At 43.3% G+C, this 17,170-nt stretch overlaps 1 protein-coding gene across 2 annotated transcripts in view; it reads left to right on the forward strand.

Moving 5' to 3' along the window:
* The first annotated feature begins 1,246 nt into the window (after positions 1 to 1,246).
* CIT (citron (rho-interacting, serine/threonine kinase 21)) overlaps positions 1,247 to 17,170 on the forward strand; it is a 294,107-nt gene continuing 278,183 nt past the window's right edge. For both annotated transcript variants that reach the window (XM_006865452.1, XM_006865453.1), the window contains exons 1-2: positions 1,247 to 1,342; positions 7,389 to 7,530. In XM_006865452.1, the coding sequence (XP_006865514.1) occupies positions 1,247 to 1,342; positions 7,389 to 7,530 (238 nt within the window). The remainder of the gene's footprint in view (positions 1,343 to 7,388; positions 7,531 to 17,170) is intronic.

Below are 17,170 nucleotides of genomic sequence, written 5' to 3' on the forward strand. Positions count from 1 at the left end.
AAGAACTTGGGGGTGGGGTATGGCTGTCTATCATAGGTTCAGCCCTCTGATTGGTCCACACGCGGAAAGGCCTCGCCCACACCGTTCCGGGATTCAAACGCGGCGGCGGGAGGCGCGGGGCCGAGCAGTGCGCGGACTCTTTGGGTTCGCTGAGCGTGAGTGTTATCTCATCTTTCCTTAGGTTGCGAGGCTGTCTCGCACCCACCAGTCCAGACCTTACGGCCATATTACACTCCTAGGACTGCCGGGAGGCGCGTGCCCACCGTCCCTGTTAGCCGAGACTCAGGCCGGGTGGTGTCTGAACTGGGTGGGGTTGTATGTGTCCTCTGCTTCCTGTCAGCGTTACCTGCTTTCGCTCTGGTGGAGTCCACAGCCCCTTATCTGTGTGACTTGGGGGAGTCCTGGAGTGTTGCTATTGGATCAGCACCATAAGGTCGGCGATTCAAACCCACCAGCTGCTCCTATGAGTAGGAACTGACTCGATAGCATTTTACAACCTTTACCCCTGTGTACTTCACTGCCTGGACACCTCGATGCTCGCCTCATCTCTGTGTCCTTAGTTCCCCTGTTATTGTTAGGACCTCTCTGTCTCGCCTGCCAGGGGTGCAAGGTTTGCTGTTCACCTCCTTCAGATCTTCGCTCCATTATTACCTTCTCAGTCTGACGACACTTAGAAGTTGTACCTTCTTCTCATGCCCTTACCTTGCTCTATTTTATTTTATTTTTACATCACAGCACTTACTGCCTTCCAACATAGCATGTAAATTGGTTATTTCAGTCATTCATTCAATTTGTTTATTATTGTTGTTTAGTGCCGTCGATTCGATTACGACCCATAGCGACCCTGTGTAGGGTTACCAAGGAGCAGCTGCTGAGTTTGAACCAACGACCTTGCGGTTCAAACGGCTTTGCAGTCTGGCGCATTAACCCACAGCGCCACACCAGGACTCAATTTGTTTATTAGTACTTACTAAGTGTTACGCTGTGTGTGGCTTCCCTGCCCATGGAACGGAGGCAGATGGTAAGGTGGTTTTGTTACAGTGAGTTAAACTCCTTTTTTAGCCAACATCCCCAGACTGAGCCTCCTGAGCTTTGGGCAGTGTCCGATTTTCAACACCTTGCCCTTGAATTCTTGTCAGGGAGTAGGGTTCCTCAAGCCCTTCCTTCCTGATTCAAACAGCTGGTGCCTTTGAGATTGTCACCGACCGCCTGCTTTTCCCCATCTCTCTTCAACACCAGTGTGGAGATGCTGAAATTCAAGTATGGATCGCGGAGTCAGCTGGACGCTGGTGCTGCTGAGCCCATTACCAGCCGGGCCTCTAGGCTGAATCTCTTCTTCCAGGTAATCACACTGCCACCTCTGCTCACCTGTGTTCGTTTCCTGAGCAGTTCTTGCCACTTGCCTTTGCTTGAGGCTAGTATTCTAGGAGAAGGAAAAAAAAGTTCTAGGAGAAGTCCTATTTGGTGTTTCCTGTATGATCTTACTTCTTTTTCCTTTTAGATTTTTAAAAACAAAGATATGATCATTGCACACACCTGTGCCACCCACATCTCTCTCAAGATACAGAACACTTCTATCACTTGGAAAGTTTCATTCGAATTTTAAAACTTAAGGCCATAGGACTATTTCCAAGTAGGCTTCTAGTTAATCTGCTTCTAGTATAGCTGGAACGCTGTTGAAGTTAAATTCTTTTTTTAAAGTATACATTCACAAGTTAGGGGAAAGTATACATAGCGGTCTCAGTAATGGAATCCTAGGGAGCAATTCTGTACGCTACCCTATAGGACCGCTGTGGGTTAGAATCAGATTGGTGGCATTGGACTTGGTTTGGGTTTATTGTTAATACTAAGTCGATCTGGTCTGGTGCTGTGAAATGATGCACTGGAATGAAAAGTAGGTTTGAACCACAAGGTTGGCAGTTCAGATTCAGTAGCTCCCATACAGGGTTGCTCTGAGTTGGAACTGACTCGAGGACACTTAGCAACAACAAGTAAAAATACAGTATTGTTGTCAAGTACCAATGAGTTGGTTCTGACTCAGCAACCCTGTATAGGTTTTCCAAGGAGCAGCTGCTGGCTTTGAATAACCAACCTTGTTGTTCGCAATCCAGTGCTGATCCAATAGCCCCACACCAGGAATTCAGAAATAGTATTAGTTACAGTGATAATAAAGTTCTGTTTAATTAATGCTTTTTATTTGTATGTTAAATGCTGTCCAGTTGATTCTGACTCATAGCGACCCTGGATGGGATTTCTGAGGAGTGGCTGTCGGGGTCTGAGCCTCAGACCTTGCAGTTAGCAATCCAGTGTTTATCCTACAGTGCCACACCGGAACTTCATATACTTAGTATTAACTATATTTAGGAAAGTATTTGTGGCACTGTAGAATAAGCACTGGACTGTTAACCACAAGGTTGGTGGTTCAAACCCACTAGCAGCTCCTCAAAAACTCTATACAGGGTCAGTATGAGTCAGAACCAGTGTGACAGCACATAACAACAACAACCTATAAATAATAATACATTTTTGACAAGCTGTTTTTCAAAATACTGTTATTGGGGAATATTCAAGTAGATTGTAGTGGGATCAGGTTGAAAAGCTTTGGTTGTTCTCTGGGGACCATTTCTATCAGAGGTCCTCATGACACATTCTTCAGTCTGTGTCTGATCTTAGCTGCCTGGAGTCACCTTTCGACCCTTTTGCCATTTCCCTCAAAAAAGACTCCATTTTATTACAAAACAGTTGCTCATTGCTACCATTTGTCATGTGAGTATACGGGCAGACCTTGCAGGCACTGTGGATTCAGTTCCAAACTGCTTCAGTGAAGCGAATGCCACAATAAAGTGTGCAGCACAGACTTTGGTTTCCCAGTGCTTGTGAAAGTTATGTTTATGCTATGCTGTAGTTTGTTAGATTTAGGGAAAAATCGGAAAAATTATGAGAATTAGAATGTGACACAGAAATATTAAATGAGCACAGGCTGTTAGTCAAACGGCACTGATAACGCCTGCTTGGCACAGGGTTGCCACAAACTTTCCCTTGGTCAAAAATGTAGTAGCTGCAAAGTGAAGCACAATGAAACAAGGTGCGTCTGCGGTATGCAGAGTAAGTAATAGTCACTGAAGGCTGCCATTGCCCAGGAGTAAACACAGACATACTCCTCTGGGTCATCTTGATTCAGCGTCATAACAAGGTAGGGATGCACTATTCTCATTTACTCTTTAAATAGGAGTCTGAGGTATAGAGCCAGGCAAGCCTGGGTCTGCAACCCCGGGACCACACTGTCAGCGTATGTCAGTGTTTATTAAGTGTGTCTTCTAATCACTTGTCATTACAGCCACAGTGATTGGGGAAAAATCCACAATTCTTTTTTATTTTGGGTTCTTTGCGTCCTTTCTTAACCTTCTTTCTAGATAATCTGTCTGTTGTTGAAAGTTTGTATACTGAAGTGTCTTGTTAGTATTGCAAAAAAAGTGTCTAATTTTTCCTTCAGCTCTCTTGTTGTTGTTAAGTGCCATCAAGTTGTTTCCGACTCATAGCGACCCTGTATAGGGTTTCCAAGGAACAGCTGGTGAGCTTGAACCACAGACCTTGCAGTTCAAATGACTTTACAGTCTGATGCATTAGCCCGCAGCAACACACCAGGACTCCATAGACCTTGCTTTATGCACTTCGAGGCTGTCCTGTCTCTATGGAGTCCTGGTGTGGTGCTGTAGGATAAGCCCTCAACCTCAAGGTCAGTGTGGTTCAAACTTACCAGCCACTCCTTGGAAATCCTATGCAGGGTCTCTGAGTCAGAACTGACTCGACAGCACTTTACAACAACAAAAACAATTACTGTCCCTGTGAGTCAGAACTGATTCTACGGCACTTTAACAGGGTGTGCCATGGTGTCAGTTCTGATGCTTAGTGACCCTGTATAAGGTTTTTGAAGCTGCAAATCTTTATGGGAGCAGAAAGCCTCATCTTTGCTTCTGTGGAGTGGCTGGTAGTAGCTCTGTAACCCACTATGTTACCAGGGCTCCTACTATTAGGTATTTAGACATTTTTGATTGTTATATACTCATAGCTTGACCCGATTCTTACCAACTCTGTGTAGGAAGGATTTCTGAGAGTGGCTGGTGGGTTCGAACTGTCGATCTTGCAGTCAATTCTGCCCCTTGAAAGATTGGGTTTCTACGCATTGTGTATGCTGCCTTGTTGCCATCAGCTTCTGGTGGGGGTCCGTCAGTGCTTCTCCACATGGTCTCACTCCATGAGCTTTTCCATCACACAGTAGTCAAGCGCACGGTTGTAAAGTTTTTCTATAAATAGTAAATATTGTAGACTCTCTGGACCATATGGTCTCTGTTGCAGCTACTCAGCTCTGCCATGGTAGCGTCAGGTTAGCTGGAGGTAACATGTAAGTGAATGAGTGTGGGTGGCTGTATTCTAATAAAACTTCTTTTATGAAAACAGGTGCTGGGCCTGAAATGGGCCACGGGTTGGCTATAGTTTGCTGACCTTTGCTGTAACCCAAGCTTCTGTATATGGTATCTGGTCTCCCAAAAGAGCAAAGCAGAAGCTGCCCAATTTCTTAAGGGTTTCATCCTGAACTGGCGTATTGTTACTTGCGTCACATTCTGTTGGTTGGAGTGAGTCACAAGGACATGTAGATTCAAGGGAAAGGGACATAGGCCAGTTTTGGATGAAAGGAATGACATATGCGTACAAGGGATTGAAGAATAGTTTGTGGCTGTCTATGCACACAGGCCTTAGGAACCATTGCCCTATGCCACGGGTTGCAAACTCTTGTCTTTGAAGACTAGGCAGTGATTATGTTGTTGTTAAATGCCAGCGAGTCAGTTCTGACTTATAGTGACCCTGGATAGGGTTTCCGAGGAGCAGCTGGTGGGTTTGAACTGCTGACCTTGTGGTTTGCAGTTCAGTACTGCTGCTACAGCAACATACTAACTGAGTCAGAGGGGCCAGATGGAAGACTGGGAGTCAGATTTATGATGACGTGCAGAACACACTTGCTACCTAGAGGGGGCAGTGTTGCTTGCTGTGTAGGGGCCATTGAGTAGAACTGCCCTGTAGAGTTCTCTAGGCTGTAGCCTTTACTGGAGCAGATCACCAGCACTTCCTCTCCCATGGGTTTGAACTTCGAAGTTGGCAGCGAGCAGTGAACGGTTGCATCACTAGGTTCCAGGCAGGGATATGAACCCAATGTTGTCTAATCCTCCAATTTTTCAAGAAAAGCCAGAAATCCCATTTTTATATGAAATCTCCTGATTTTTAAATCTTGACAAAGAATTCAAATTATAGATAGTTCCCGCCTTGCAATGGGGTTCTATTTGGACAACGCTGTCGTAAGTCATTTCTGAAGTAAATGGAGTACTTTGTTTTTCTTTCGGTTTTCATTATTATTGTCTCTTATTATCTGTACCTTTATAAATTGAATCTTTGAGCATCTGTAAGTAAATGTCTTAGAGTGACAACATTAGTAAATTACATGCTGCAACACTGTATGTAGTAGATATTATTAGTGATGTACAAAAAATTCTTAAATGGATGATTGTTAGAAAAGACCAGGCTTACTGGTCAGAAAGAGTCTGGTAAAACCCTGAGACTATGACTCTTGGTTACCCTTCCGGTCTGGAGCTGCACTCAATTCTTTAGCTCAGTTTTCCACCAAGCTGTAGATAGGTATATAGGGGTACAGCACTAGTGAGGCTGCAGGTACATTATTCACATCATGGAATGGTCAAAAGGGCAGCATGGACTCAAGGACAAAGTTCCAAAGTATGGGGAAAGAAGGAGGAATGGAAACAAGAAAGACAGGGAGGAGATGGGATACAGTGAGGGGAACACAATCAAGATGAAACAAAGTGTATGATTTGCTGAATGTAAAGCTGATGATCTGCTTGGTAAATATTCACTCACTTCATAGTTTAAAAATCCACACACACAAAAACACGTGGTTGCAAGAACACCCACACTTGCAGATAATACCCACTTGACCTGGCTTCAATGGTTGGATGATCAGAATTCAACTAGAAGAAAAGAGGAAAAGAAGAATAAGCTGATACAATTTGATGAACTTGACCTACACCTATGGATGCAGTAGCTCATAAGAAGGAACAGATCTTTACAGTGAAGATCTTTCCCACCCCCTCCATACACAGGGTAGACAGGGATGGGCAACTTGGACATTAACTACCCAAAATGGGAGGCTACAAAGGCAAGAAGTGATTGGCTTATAAGCTTTCAAGAAAGAGCCTAGATCCTGCGGGTGCGGAGGAAGGTAGAATCTCCACTGAGTAGTATCCAGTCTGTCTGGGTGGGGCTGATGAAAGGATATGTGGGGATGGCACTCGTGGCACAATAGTGAATAATTGTTATCAGGACTGACTGTGAGGGTTGGAAATGTAAAGGTAGACATTTTGTAGCAAAAGGAGGGGAGTGATTGACTTTGCAGTCCAGGAGCAGAGGTCCCTGGGACCAACAAGGGAGAAGAGAGGAATGTGGGACCCTACCCAGAGAAGCAGCGATGCCAGAGATGAAGGCAGAGACAATGACGTGGAAAGATTGAGCGGCTGGGGACTCTAGACCCAGAGAGTGAGAGGGGCTGTGTGCTAACGACCAGGGGGCAGGCTTGCAGGGTATACCCTTTGGTTGGTTGATGATGCATGGAGGGGATTGTAACCATGGCGATGAAACGATATATACAATAGGATGAATGTAAGCCTAATGTTCTCCCATGTAAACTATCATATAATTCACAATAAAACATTTAAAATGACAACAACAAAACAGGTGGTTGTTAAGTGTGGTTCTCATAACTGGAACATGTAGGTTGGGGAACTACCTGTCTTGTAGATGCTGCTGGCCGAACCAAACATGGCTGTGGACAGGTGCCAGCTTGCCAGTTTGTAACTGTTCTAGATCCTGAGTGGGTTCTGCTTTATGATAATTGCTACATTTACACTGCTCTAGATTATTTGAATGAATTAAAGGAACTGACATTTCATTAGCAAACTTCTGGGCACATATGAAAGATGTGACAGTTGTTTCCTGGCATGGACACATGAAAGTATGTCATATGCAGCAGAGTCCAGAGTGACTGTTCCCACGAGCCTCCACCTTTTCTTATTAATGGCATGGTTTTGGCGGGTTTCATCCCCAAATGTTGGTGAGAGAAATTCATAGTAATGAAGTCATACTAATGACAACTTCGTGACTGTCATTTGGTGTTGCTTTAAAGATTGAAGCCACAGAATTGTGCTGTTGGCGTGTGTTGTGAGCCGCTACTCGAGCTGGTCTCCTGTAATTTCCTCTCTGTGGATGTTATTGATCAAAGCTTTTCATTATTGACAGTGTCTCCATCTGCTGTTTGCCGTTTTTAGGGGAAACCACCCTTTGTGAGTCAACAGCAGCTGTCTTCTCTTTCCCGGGAAGGGGTGTTAGATGCCCTCTTTGTTCTCTTTGAAGAATGCAACCAGCCTGCTCTGATGAAGATGAAGCATGTGAGCACCTTTGTCCGGAAGTGTAAGTTTAGAACACTGTTTATTGAAATCTACTGCTAGAGAAATCTAGAAAGATGCTGAAGGCAGAATGAATTAGTAGGTGGTGGTGGTGGTGGTATGACACCGAGATGGTTCCGACTCGCAGCAACCCTGTGTGCGTATAGGGTGTTTGAAGCTCTAAACCTTTACGGGAGTAGAAAGTTTCATCTTTTTCCCACGGAGTGGCTGGTAGATTGCATCTACTGACCTTGCACTAAGCTACCCAATTCATAGTCTAGTATGCTGAGAACCCCGACAGACCCAGGTGACTTTCAGGCTCCACCTGTTGTAGTTGGGAGACTGGGTCAGTTGGGGATCAAGCAAACTCAAACTAAAACCCAATGAGAAACCATTTGTCATTGTCTCAGTTCTGACTCCTAGTGGTCCCATAGGACAGAGTAGAACTGCCCCATAGGGCTTCCAAGGCTGTTATCTTTATGGAGAACGATCCCTGGTCACACAGTGGGTTGAGCATTGAGCTGCTAACCACAAGGTCGACGGTTTGAACCCACCAGCTGCTCTGAGGAAGAAGGAAGAGGCTGTCTGCTCCTATAAAGATTTACAGTCTCTGAAACCCTAAGTAGCAGTTTTACCCTTTCCTGTATAGGGTTGCTACGGAGTCCTGGTGTGGCCCTGTTGTATAAACACTGGAATACTAACCACAAGGTTGGCAGTTCAAACCCACCAACCCTATACAGGGTCACAATGAGTTGGAACCAAATTGACAACACTTAACAGTCAGGTTGCTATGCGTTAGAATCAACTCCATAGCAGTGGGTTTAGGTGGTTTTTTTTTTAAATCTTTGTGAAAGCAGATTGCCACCTTTTTGTCAGGTGAAATGGCTGGTGGCTCAGACTGCTGACCTTTGTGAGCAGCCCAGCATTTAACAATTGCCCCCACAGGACTCCTTACCTCAAACAGGCTTAGACAAAAAAAGTGATTTATTGATTCCGGAAATGGAGAAATTCATGATGGATCAGGCTTCAGACATAGTTGTTTACCTGGGTTTAAATGATGTTGTCCTTAGTCCTAATCCATACCCAGGACATAGTAGGCACAGTGCCTATTGTTGTTAGTGGCATCGAATTAGTTCTGGCAAGCCACACTATGTACAACAGAACAAAACGCTGCCCGATCCTGAGCCAGCCTCACAACTGTTGTGTTTGAGCCCATTGTTGCTGCCACTTTGTCAGTCCATCTCCTTGGCTACCTTCCTCTTTCTTACCGACCCCCCACCTTACCAAGCATGAAGCTCTTCTCCAGGGACTGGTCCCTCCTGACAACATGTACAAAGAATGAGAGGCAAAGACTCACCATCCTTGCCTCCAAGGAACATTCTGGCTGTACTTCTTCCGAGGCAGATTTGTATGTTCTTTTTGCAGTTCATGATACTTTCGATACTCTTTTCCAACATCATAATTCAAAGGTATCAGTTCTAGAGTCTTCCTTATTAACGATGCATATGAGGCTGTTGAAAATACCATAGGTTGGGTCAGGTGCGCCTTAGTCTTCAAACTGATATCTTTGTTCTTGGACACTTTAAAGAGGTCTTGTGCAGCAGATTTGCCTAATGCAATATGTCTTTTGATTTATTTACTATTGCTTCCATGAGTGCTTGTGGATCCAATTACAGTGAAGTCTGACAACTTCAATCTCTTCCCCATTTATCATGATGTTATTTATTGGTCCAGTGGTGAGGACTTTTGTTTTCTTTACATTGAGGTGCAATCCGTAGTGAATGCTGGAGTCTTTGATCTTTGTTAGTAAGTATTTCAATTCCTCTTTGATTCTAGTAAGCACAGTTGTATCATATGAGGTTGTTAATGAGCCTTCCTCCAGTCCTGATTCCATGTTCTTCTTCAGGTAATCCAGCTTCTTGGATTACTTACTCACCATACAGATTGAATAAGTATGGTGAAATAATTCAGCCCTGGAGCACACCTATCATAGTTAAAACCATTCAGTATCCCTTTGTTCTGTTCCAGTGACTGCCTCTTGCCTTATATACAGGTTCCTTATGAGCACAGTTAAGTGTTTTGGAATACCCATTTTCCCCAATGTTAGCATTTTTCAATTATATGAAAAAACAAAATTGAAATGTATTTGACATGGCAATATGTGTATATATATACCTAAATATAGGATTTAAAGGATTTAAAGAAGCTCTAGTAACGTAGAGGTTACCAATCGGGCTGCGAACCTTAAGGTCAGAGGTTCGAAACTACCAGCTGCTCCGCAGGAGAAAGATGAGGCTTTCTACTCCCATAAAGATTTACACCCTCGGAAACCCTATACAGGGTCGCTATGGGTCGGAACCGACTCGACGGCACTTAACAACAACAAATAGGATTAAAAAAAAATATTTAAGTTGTGCTGGATGTAATAAGCTATCTTATTATTGTCTGATTCAAAATGATCAATAGCAGTCCATTTCAGCTCAGTAATGCCTAGGATATTGATCGTTATTCATTCTTGACAACTTCCAATTTTCCTAGCGTCTCGCTTTGTACATTCCATTTTCCAGTTGTTAGTGGATGTTTGTAGCTGTCTCTTCTCATATGGAGATGTATTCCATCAGCAAATGAAGGTCCTGAAATCATCAGTCAGCCCAAGTTGTTAAGGTCAGCTTTACTTGGAGGATGCAGCTCTTCCCCTGTCACATTTTCAGTGCCTTCCAACCTGAGGGGCTCATCTTCCAGTACTGTATCAGGCAGTGTTCCAGTGATATTCACCAAGTTTTCACTGGTTAATTCTTCAGAAGTGGTCTGCCTCTCCTTTTTCCTAGTCCGAATCTGGCAGTTCTGCTGAGACCAGTTTAGTATGGGTGACCCTGATGGTTTTAAAAATACTGGTCACATAGTTTCCAGCATCATGGCAACACACAAACCGCTACAGTTCGACAAATGGACAGACAAGTAATGGGACACAGTGTTGAGGACCCATGATACTATTTTAATGAAATTAATTTTAAAATAAGAATAAGTTAATATGATAATCTACTCAGCAATATAGTTGCAAACTATACTTCTTGGTATTGTTTTTTTGAATAGATAGGGTCCATGAAGGTAGAAGTGCCCAGGCTGTATGCATGTCGTATTGCAGCCCTGACTTCACTCTCTTATAGACATTGCTGGACAGGTAGGGAAGTTGGCTGCTGGTACCCTAACTTCATAATCTTTTATCTTACTCCAGTGGTTTTCAAAAGGGGGGTGATTTTACTCAGTAAGGTCATCTGATTGTTACAGTTTCATGGAGTGGTACTGCTAGAATAGTGGCTGGAGACTAGATATGCTCCTAAACATTCTGCGATACACAGGACAAGCGTTATCTGGCTCAAAATGTCAGTAACGTTGAGACTGCAAAACCCTGTCCTATGCAATCTTGCATTTAACCAATCACTCTAAAACTGAGTGGCTCAAAACAGTAATCGTTGTGTGACCTCTCATGATTCTGCAGACTGACTGGGCTCAGTGGGTGGCTCCCACTCCATGTGATGTTGACAAGATTGCAGTCATCTGAGGGCCCCCTGGTGTGGAATATGTACAATGATGGCTCACTTGCTGCAGGTCTGACACCTTGAATGGAAGTCTGAACTTGATTGGGAAGGGACTCCAGGATAGCTGGCCTTTCTCCAGGAAATCTCAGCGTCTCTTGCTCTCCATATGGCTTCTCTATGTGTTTCTATACATCAGGGGTCAGGAAACAGCAGCCTGGGGTGTCTGTCTTATAAATAGTGTTTTAGTGGAATACGGTCACATGCCTTTGTTTACATACTTTCTGTGATTGTTTTGGGACTGTGATGGCAGTCTTGAGTAGTTGCAACAGAGGCCAGCAAAGACGGAAATATCTGCATTCTAGCCCATACAGGAAAACAAGTGTGCTGACCCTGACCGATGTGATCTTTTAGCAGGGTAGTCTAACCACTGATCTATGTGGTCTGTTTTTGCAGGGTAGTTTGCAAAGCACAGGAGTAGCAGTTGCTAAGCCTTGATAAGGCTTAAGCCTAGAAGAGACACTGGATTTCTTTGGCTGGATTCTGTTGTGTGAAGTGAGTCATAGGGCCAACCCACATTCTTTGCGGTAGGAATTCTATAAGGGCATGGATTCTGGGAGGCATAGGTCCTTGGACACCATCTTTTGAGATCGCTTATTACATCCACAGGGTCGCTGTGGGTCGGAACCGACTCGACGGCACTTAACAACAACAACATTACATCAAGCACAACTTAAAACAATTTTTAAAAATCCTGTATTTATTTACATATTTGTATTGCCATGACAAATACATTGTGATTTTTTTCTTTCATTAATTGAAAAATTAATTTGTTTTTGCTCTTGTTGAGAGTACACACAACAGGCCATACACCAATTCGACCATTTCTACACGCACAGTTGAGTGACATTGATTATGTTCTCAGAGATGGGTACCCATTCTCATCTTTTCTGAATTCGTTCTCCTCTGTTAAATAGGCTCACTGCCCACTATGTTTGCTATCAAATCATTCGTTATTATTGTCAGTTTGAGCCAATGTAGATAGATCGTAAAAGAGCATGGTGATCAAGACAGACATCCTTTTCTAGTTTAAACTGTTGTTTGATTTCAGAAGACTTAAGGGGCTATTTTTGGTTTAAGGTTTAAAGATTATCTCAGGGCAGTAGTTTCAAGGATTCACCTAACCACCATGGCTTGAGAAAATCCTGTAAAAAATGTCGATACCCCGAATACTGTCTTGGTTCCTCTTGGTAACTGGTGGGTCTGTATAAACCTTGATGGGGCTCTGGAGGGAGAACTAGGGCAGACCTCCTTAACCCTAGTGAGGTCATTGATGAGTTATCACAAGTGTTTACCCATGAATGCTCAAGAAATCCAATCTATTTATTTTATTGAGAGTAAGGCTTTATTAGTCAATTTTGCAAAATAGGGCTCGAAGCCCAGAAGACAAGATGGGCAGACGTGCCATAAGGCTGTTTTACAAGTGTTTTGGTTTTCTAGCTTGTAAATCCCTCCCTCAGTTTCTCATTGAGGTGAACAATCTTCCCAGACGTCAGTCGCCTCTTTCCTTTTGATGGTTGCATTCTTATTTTTACCATTTTTACTTCTTAAATGGAAAGGAGCTCTGGTAGCATAGTGGTTATGAATCGGGCTGCTAACCTCAAGGTTGGCAGTTCGAAACTACCAGCTGTTCCGCGGGAGAAAGATTAGGCTTTCTGCTCCTGTAAAGATTTGCAGCCTCGGAAACTCTGTGCAGGATCACTATGAGTCAGAACCAACTCTACGGTACTTAACCACTTCTTAAATGGAGTCCTGGTGTGGCGCTGTAGACTAATGCGTCAGACTTTGCTGCAAAGTCTCGTTTGAACTGCAAGGTCAGTGGTTCAGTCTCACCAGCAGCACCTTGGAAACCCTACACAGAGTCTCTATGAGTCTAGATGGCACTTAACAACAACAACAACTTCTTAAATTCTAATTCATCCTGTTTACACACACCCCAGGTGCATGGACTCCTGTTGCTATATCAGCCAACAAGCGGTGCCTCAGTCAAATAGCAACTTCCTGCACCTTTTGTTTCCTGATTTCTGAAGACAAAGCAGTTTGAGATTAATTTGTCACAATTTCATTCCATAAGAATTTGAAATGATTTTCTACATTTCCCCCTTTCTGTGAGGATTCTTCTGTAGCAGTTTTTCTTGAAACACTCAGCAGTGATAACCGAGCACCATCCATTTCACCCATTTCTTCTGGCAAAGGAGGCAGTTGTTCATGGAAGCAGTTAGCTGCATATCCCACATCTCCTCCTATTCCTGACTCTCCTTCTTCTTTTACTCCAGGCAGATAGAGAGCAATTGGACTCTGAATGGCCGCTGCCAGCATATTTTTTATTTCCCATTAACTGTACTTAATGCCAGGAAAGATTCTGATGTTCGTTATGCATTCTTAATTAGTTCTCACTTTCCTCATCTATGAAATGGAGATAATCTGTGGTAAGGCTGTGTGAGAATTGAATGACTTCTTGGCCATCGCAATAACCATGAACCCCAACAACATTGGATGGAATGTAAATCATCCTTAACCTTCAGATGTGCTAGAAGTGTTTGACCACTATTCAGCTCTTGTTTGAATAAGCTCCCATCTTAGTTTCTTGAATATTTAAATTCTCAAGTAAGGGATGGGAGGGCAAGAAAGATGATCTGTTTGCTGAGCTATCCCCAAACACGTTTTTTAGTTTTGAGGCTGCCCACTGTTTACTTCAGAGCTTCTGCATCTTCTGGAATCACTCATTAACCAGGAGGCTAGGGTTAGGGGAATGTAATTGTGTCTTTTTAAACAGAACTCTTCTTCCAGGGAGCTGTTTCAGGCTTTTCAAGTGGCTTCCCAGGGAGTAACGTTGAGAGGCTGATTGAAAAAGGGTGATTACATTAGTTTTTGTTTTTTTTCTTTTTTCAGTTTCTGTTTTGTAGCATAAGCTGTTTCATAGGCAGCAGGGTTCAGCAACTGTTACTACTGCCCAAGTTGTTGGAGTCTGTCTTTGGGATAGAGATTTTTGCCAGGTCTGCTGGAGGAAAGGGGACAGACGGAGCCTCAGGCGGAAATGCCATCAGTTTGGACTGTACAGGAAGGGAACGTTCATACGGGAAGCAGGGAGAGGATTTTTTAAAATCTTGGTTACACTGTTATATTCCCAGTGCCCCAAACAGTGTTGGGGTGCCTGGTAGCTGTTCACACTATTACTGCACTCTGTATTCCAGTTTACACTCCAAACCCTTCGCTTGCGGAAGGCTACGTTAAAGTTTTTCACTGTTAATTCATAAGGTTTTCAGTGGCTAAACATTTGAAAGTAGTCCGCCTCTCCTTCTGAGTCTGTCTTAGTCTGGAAGCTCAGTTGAAATCTGAAGAGGGAGGCCCCGTTGACATGGATTGGCACATTGGCAGCAACAGTGGATTCAAGCACAGCAGCCATTGTGAGGCTGGAACAAGACTAGGTGGTGTTTCCTTCTGTTGTACATAGGGTCACTGTGGGTCGTCACAGATTTGATGGATGGCTCATAACAACAAACGATATAGTGGGAGTCCTAAATCCATTTTGAGTCTTGACATATATATAAATTCAACCTCCAGAGAGTTCGCTGTCACCTTTAACCTGCTATGTAAAAAGTTTTATCCTCAGGCAGAGGACAGACTCACCCTTAGGAACTTGACTGGGCATGCCCTTGATGGAAATTGGGGTGCCAGGGCCACATGATCGTAAGTCATACCCAATTGAGGTGATCTGAGGGCCTCAGAAGCCAATCTTGTAAGCTTGTCTTGTCTGCAGTAGTGCACCTATCCCGTTTGTGGTACCTTTCCCGCTTTTACAGCCCTGCCTGTTGCTATGATGAATCATTCTGCTGCCAGTCATGATTTCTGATGAATTTCTTTTGTGTGCCATCTTTTATAAACAGCATTGTGTCCTTGAATCCTTTTGACACCATTATGGCCTCATGCTGATGGTCTCTCTCATCCTGATGATTTGTTTTTGCTGTATCTTTATCCTATTTAAGACTTAATAAAGGATCTTTATAAAATATATTTGCATTTGGGGTCTTTTTTCCCTCCTAGAACAGCTTGACTACTGACCACAGGTATGGAGGTTGTTTAAGTCCACCCAGGGACATCTCGTGATCTACTACTCAAAACTCAGCAGTTGAAAACCCCATGAATCACAGTTCTACCCACTACAATGGACTACACATGGCATCTCCATGAGTCTAAACTGACTAGGAGGCAACTGGTTTAAAACTGGTTGATACATGTTGTTGTTCTGAAGTGCTCTTGAGTCAGTTCTGACTCATAGCTACCCTATGTAGGTTTTCCAAGGAGTGGCTGCTGGTAATCTTGAACTGTCGACCTTGTGGTTCAAACAGACCCTGCAGTCCAGCGTATTAACCCACAGTGAGTGCCACATCAGGACTCCTTTGGTACATAGTCGGTACTGAATATACCTTTGTTGAGTCAGTAATGACTAAGTAAGCAGAATCACAGAGTGGCTGGATTTGTGCAAGGTTAACCAGCAGGTGTGATATTAGAACCCGTCGAGAGAAGTGTCATAGTTGCAATGTTGAGCTCTTCTTGGCGACTTTAATAGGGTTGGTATAATTCTACCTTCTTGTAGCTACCTCCCCTATAGGCACCAGCTTTTGTATGGTTACAAATTCATGGGCCAATGATAATGAAAGGAGACTAGTGACATACTGGTTGGATGCTCAATGCCAGCCATAAAGCTGACAGTTTGAACCTACCCACAGCTCCATGGGAAGTAGATGGGCTGTTGGCTGACTTTAGAGATTGCAGTCTTGGAAAGCCTGTGAGGCCATTCTGCTCCAGGCTGTAGGGTTGGAATCACCACGATGGCAATGGAGCTTTTTTATTAGCTGTATAACTTGAAAAAAAATTTTTTTTCTGATTGCAAACATAATAATACAAAGCTAAATATAAATGCCCAGCCATCAAAATCTTACTCTCCAGAGATTACTGTTGTCAACAGTTTGGTGCATAATTTTCTAATGTTTTTCTGTGCTTTAAAAAAAAAGTATGTGGAAAATTTCAAATATACCCAAAGATCAAGAGAGTAGTCTAATGAACCTTATTTCTCCTTCAACTAGCTCCAGCAATTGTCGACGCTTTTCCATGCATTATTCTTTTTGAATCTTACACAAAGTGGATCATAAGTGTGTAATGTTTTATCTCTAGTTTTGGTTGCTTAGCAATATATTTGCCCGACTGATATTTATTGAACATGTACAGTGTGCCTGGTTTCAGTTTAGGTACAGCAATAATCGTAATAGACAAAAATTCCTGCCCTCAGAGAATATACATCCTAATGGAGATTGAACGACCTTGTGTTAAAAATGTGCTTAAAGATCTTTCTGCATCTTGTGCATCAGTCTGCCGTACTGTGGTGGCCTGCATGTTGCTGCTATACTGGAAACTATGTATTTCATATGCAGGGTCACCCATGGCAGACAGATTTCAGTCGTGTTTCTAGACTAAGAAGAAAGGCTTACGTCTTAAACATTCCCTGAAAACCTTATGGATCACAGAAGAACATTATCTGACTTACTTGCATTGGACACACCATCAAGATGGAAGGATTCATCATTGTGGGAACATCTCATGTTTGGTGAAATCGAGAGGCAGTGAGGGTAAGGGAGACCCTTGGTGAGAGATGGATTAGCCCAGAAGTTTCAACAATAGCAGCCTGATAACCACAGATGCTGTAGGATCAGGCAATGCTTCGTTCTGTGGTATGCAGGATGGGAGTCAACTTGACAGCTGTCTGCTGTACTCATATAAAAGTTGGACAACGAATAAGGAAGACCGTTGAAGAACTGGTGCATTTGAGTTATAGTGTTAGAGAGGAATATTAAAAGTTTCACTTACTGTAGAAGAACAAACAAAGTAGTGTTGAAAGAAGTGCAGCAGGAATGCTCCTTTGAAGGTAGGATGGTGAGACTTTGTCTCTCATATGTTGGACATATTATCAGAAGGGACCAGTCTCTGGAGAAGGATATCATGCTTGCTAAAGTGGAGGGTCAGTGAAAACAGGGACGTCCCCAACAGGATGGATTGACACAGTGGTAGCAG

This window comes from Chrysochloris asiatica, unplaced genomic scaffold (genome assembly GCF_000296735.1).
Source record: "Chrysochloris asiatica unplaced genomic scaffold, ChrAsi1.0 scaffold00078, whole genome shotgun sequence".
Taxonomy (NCBI): domain Eukaryota; kingdom Metazoa; phylum Chordata; class Mammalia; order Afrosoricida; family Chrysochloridae; genus Chrysochloris; species Chrysochloris asiatica.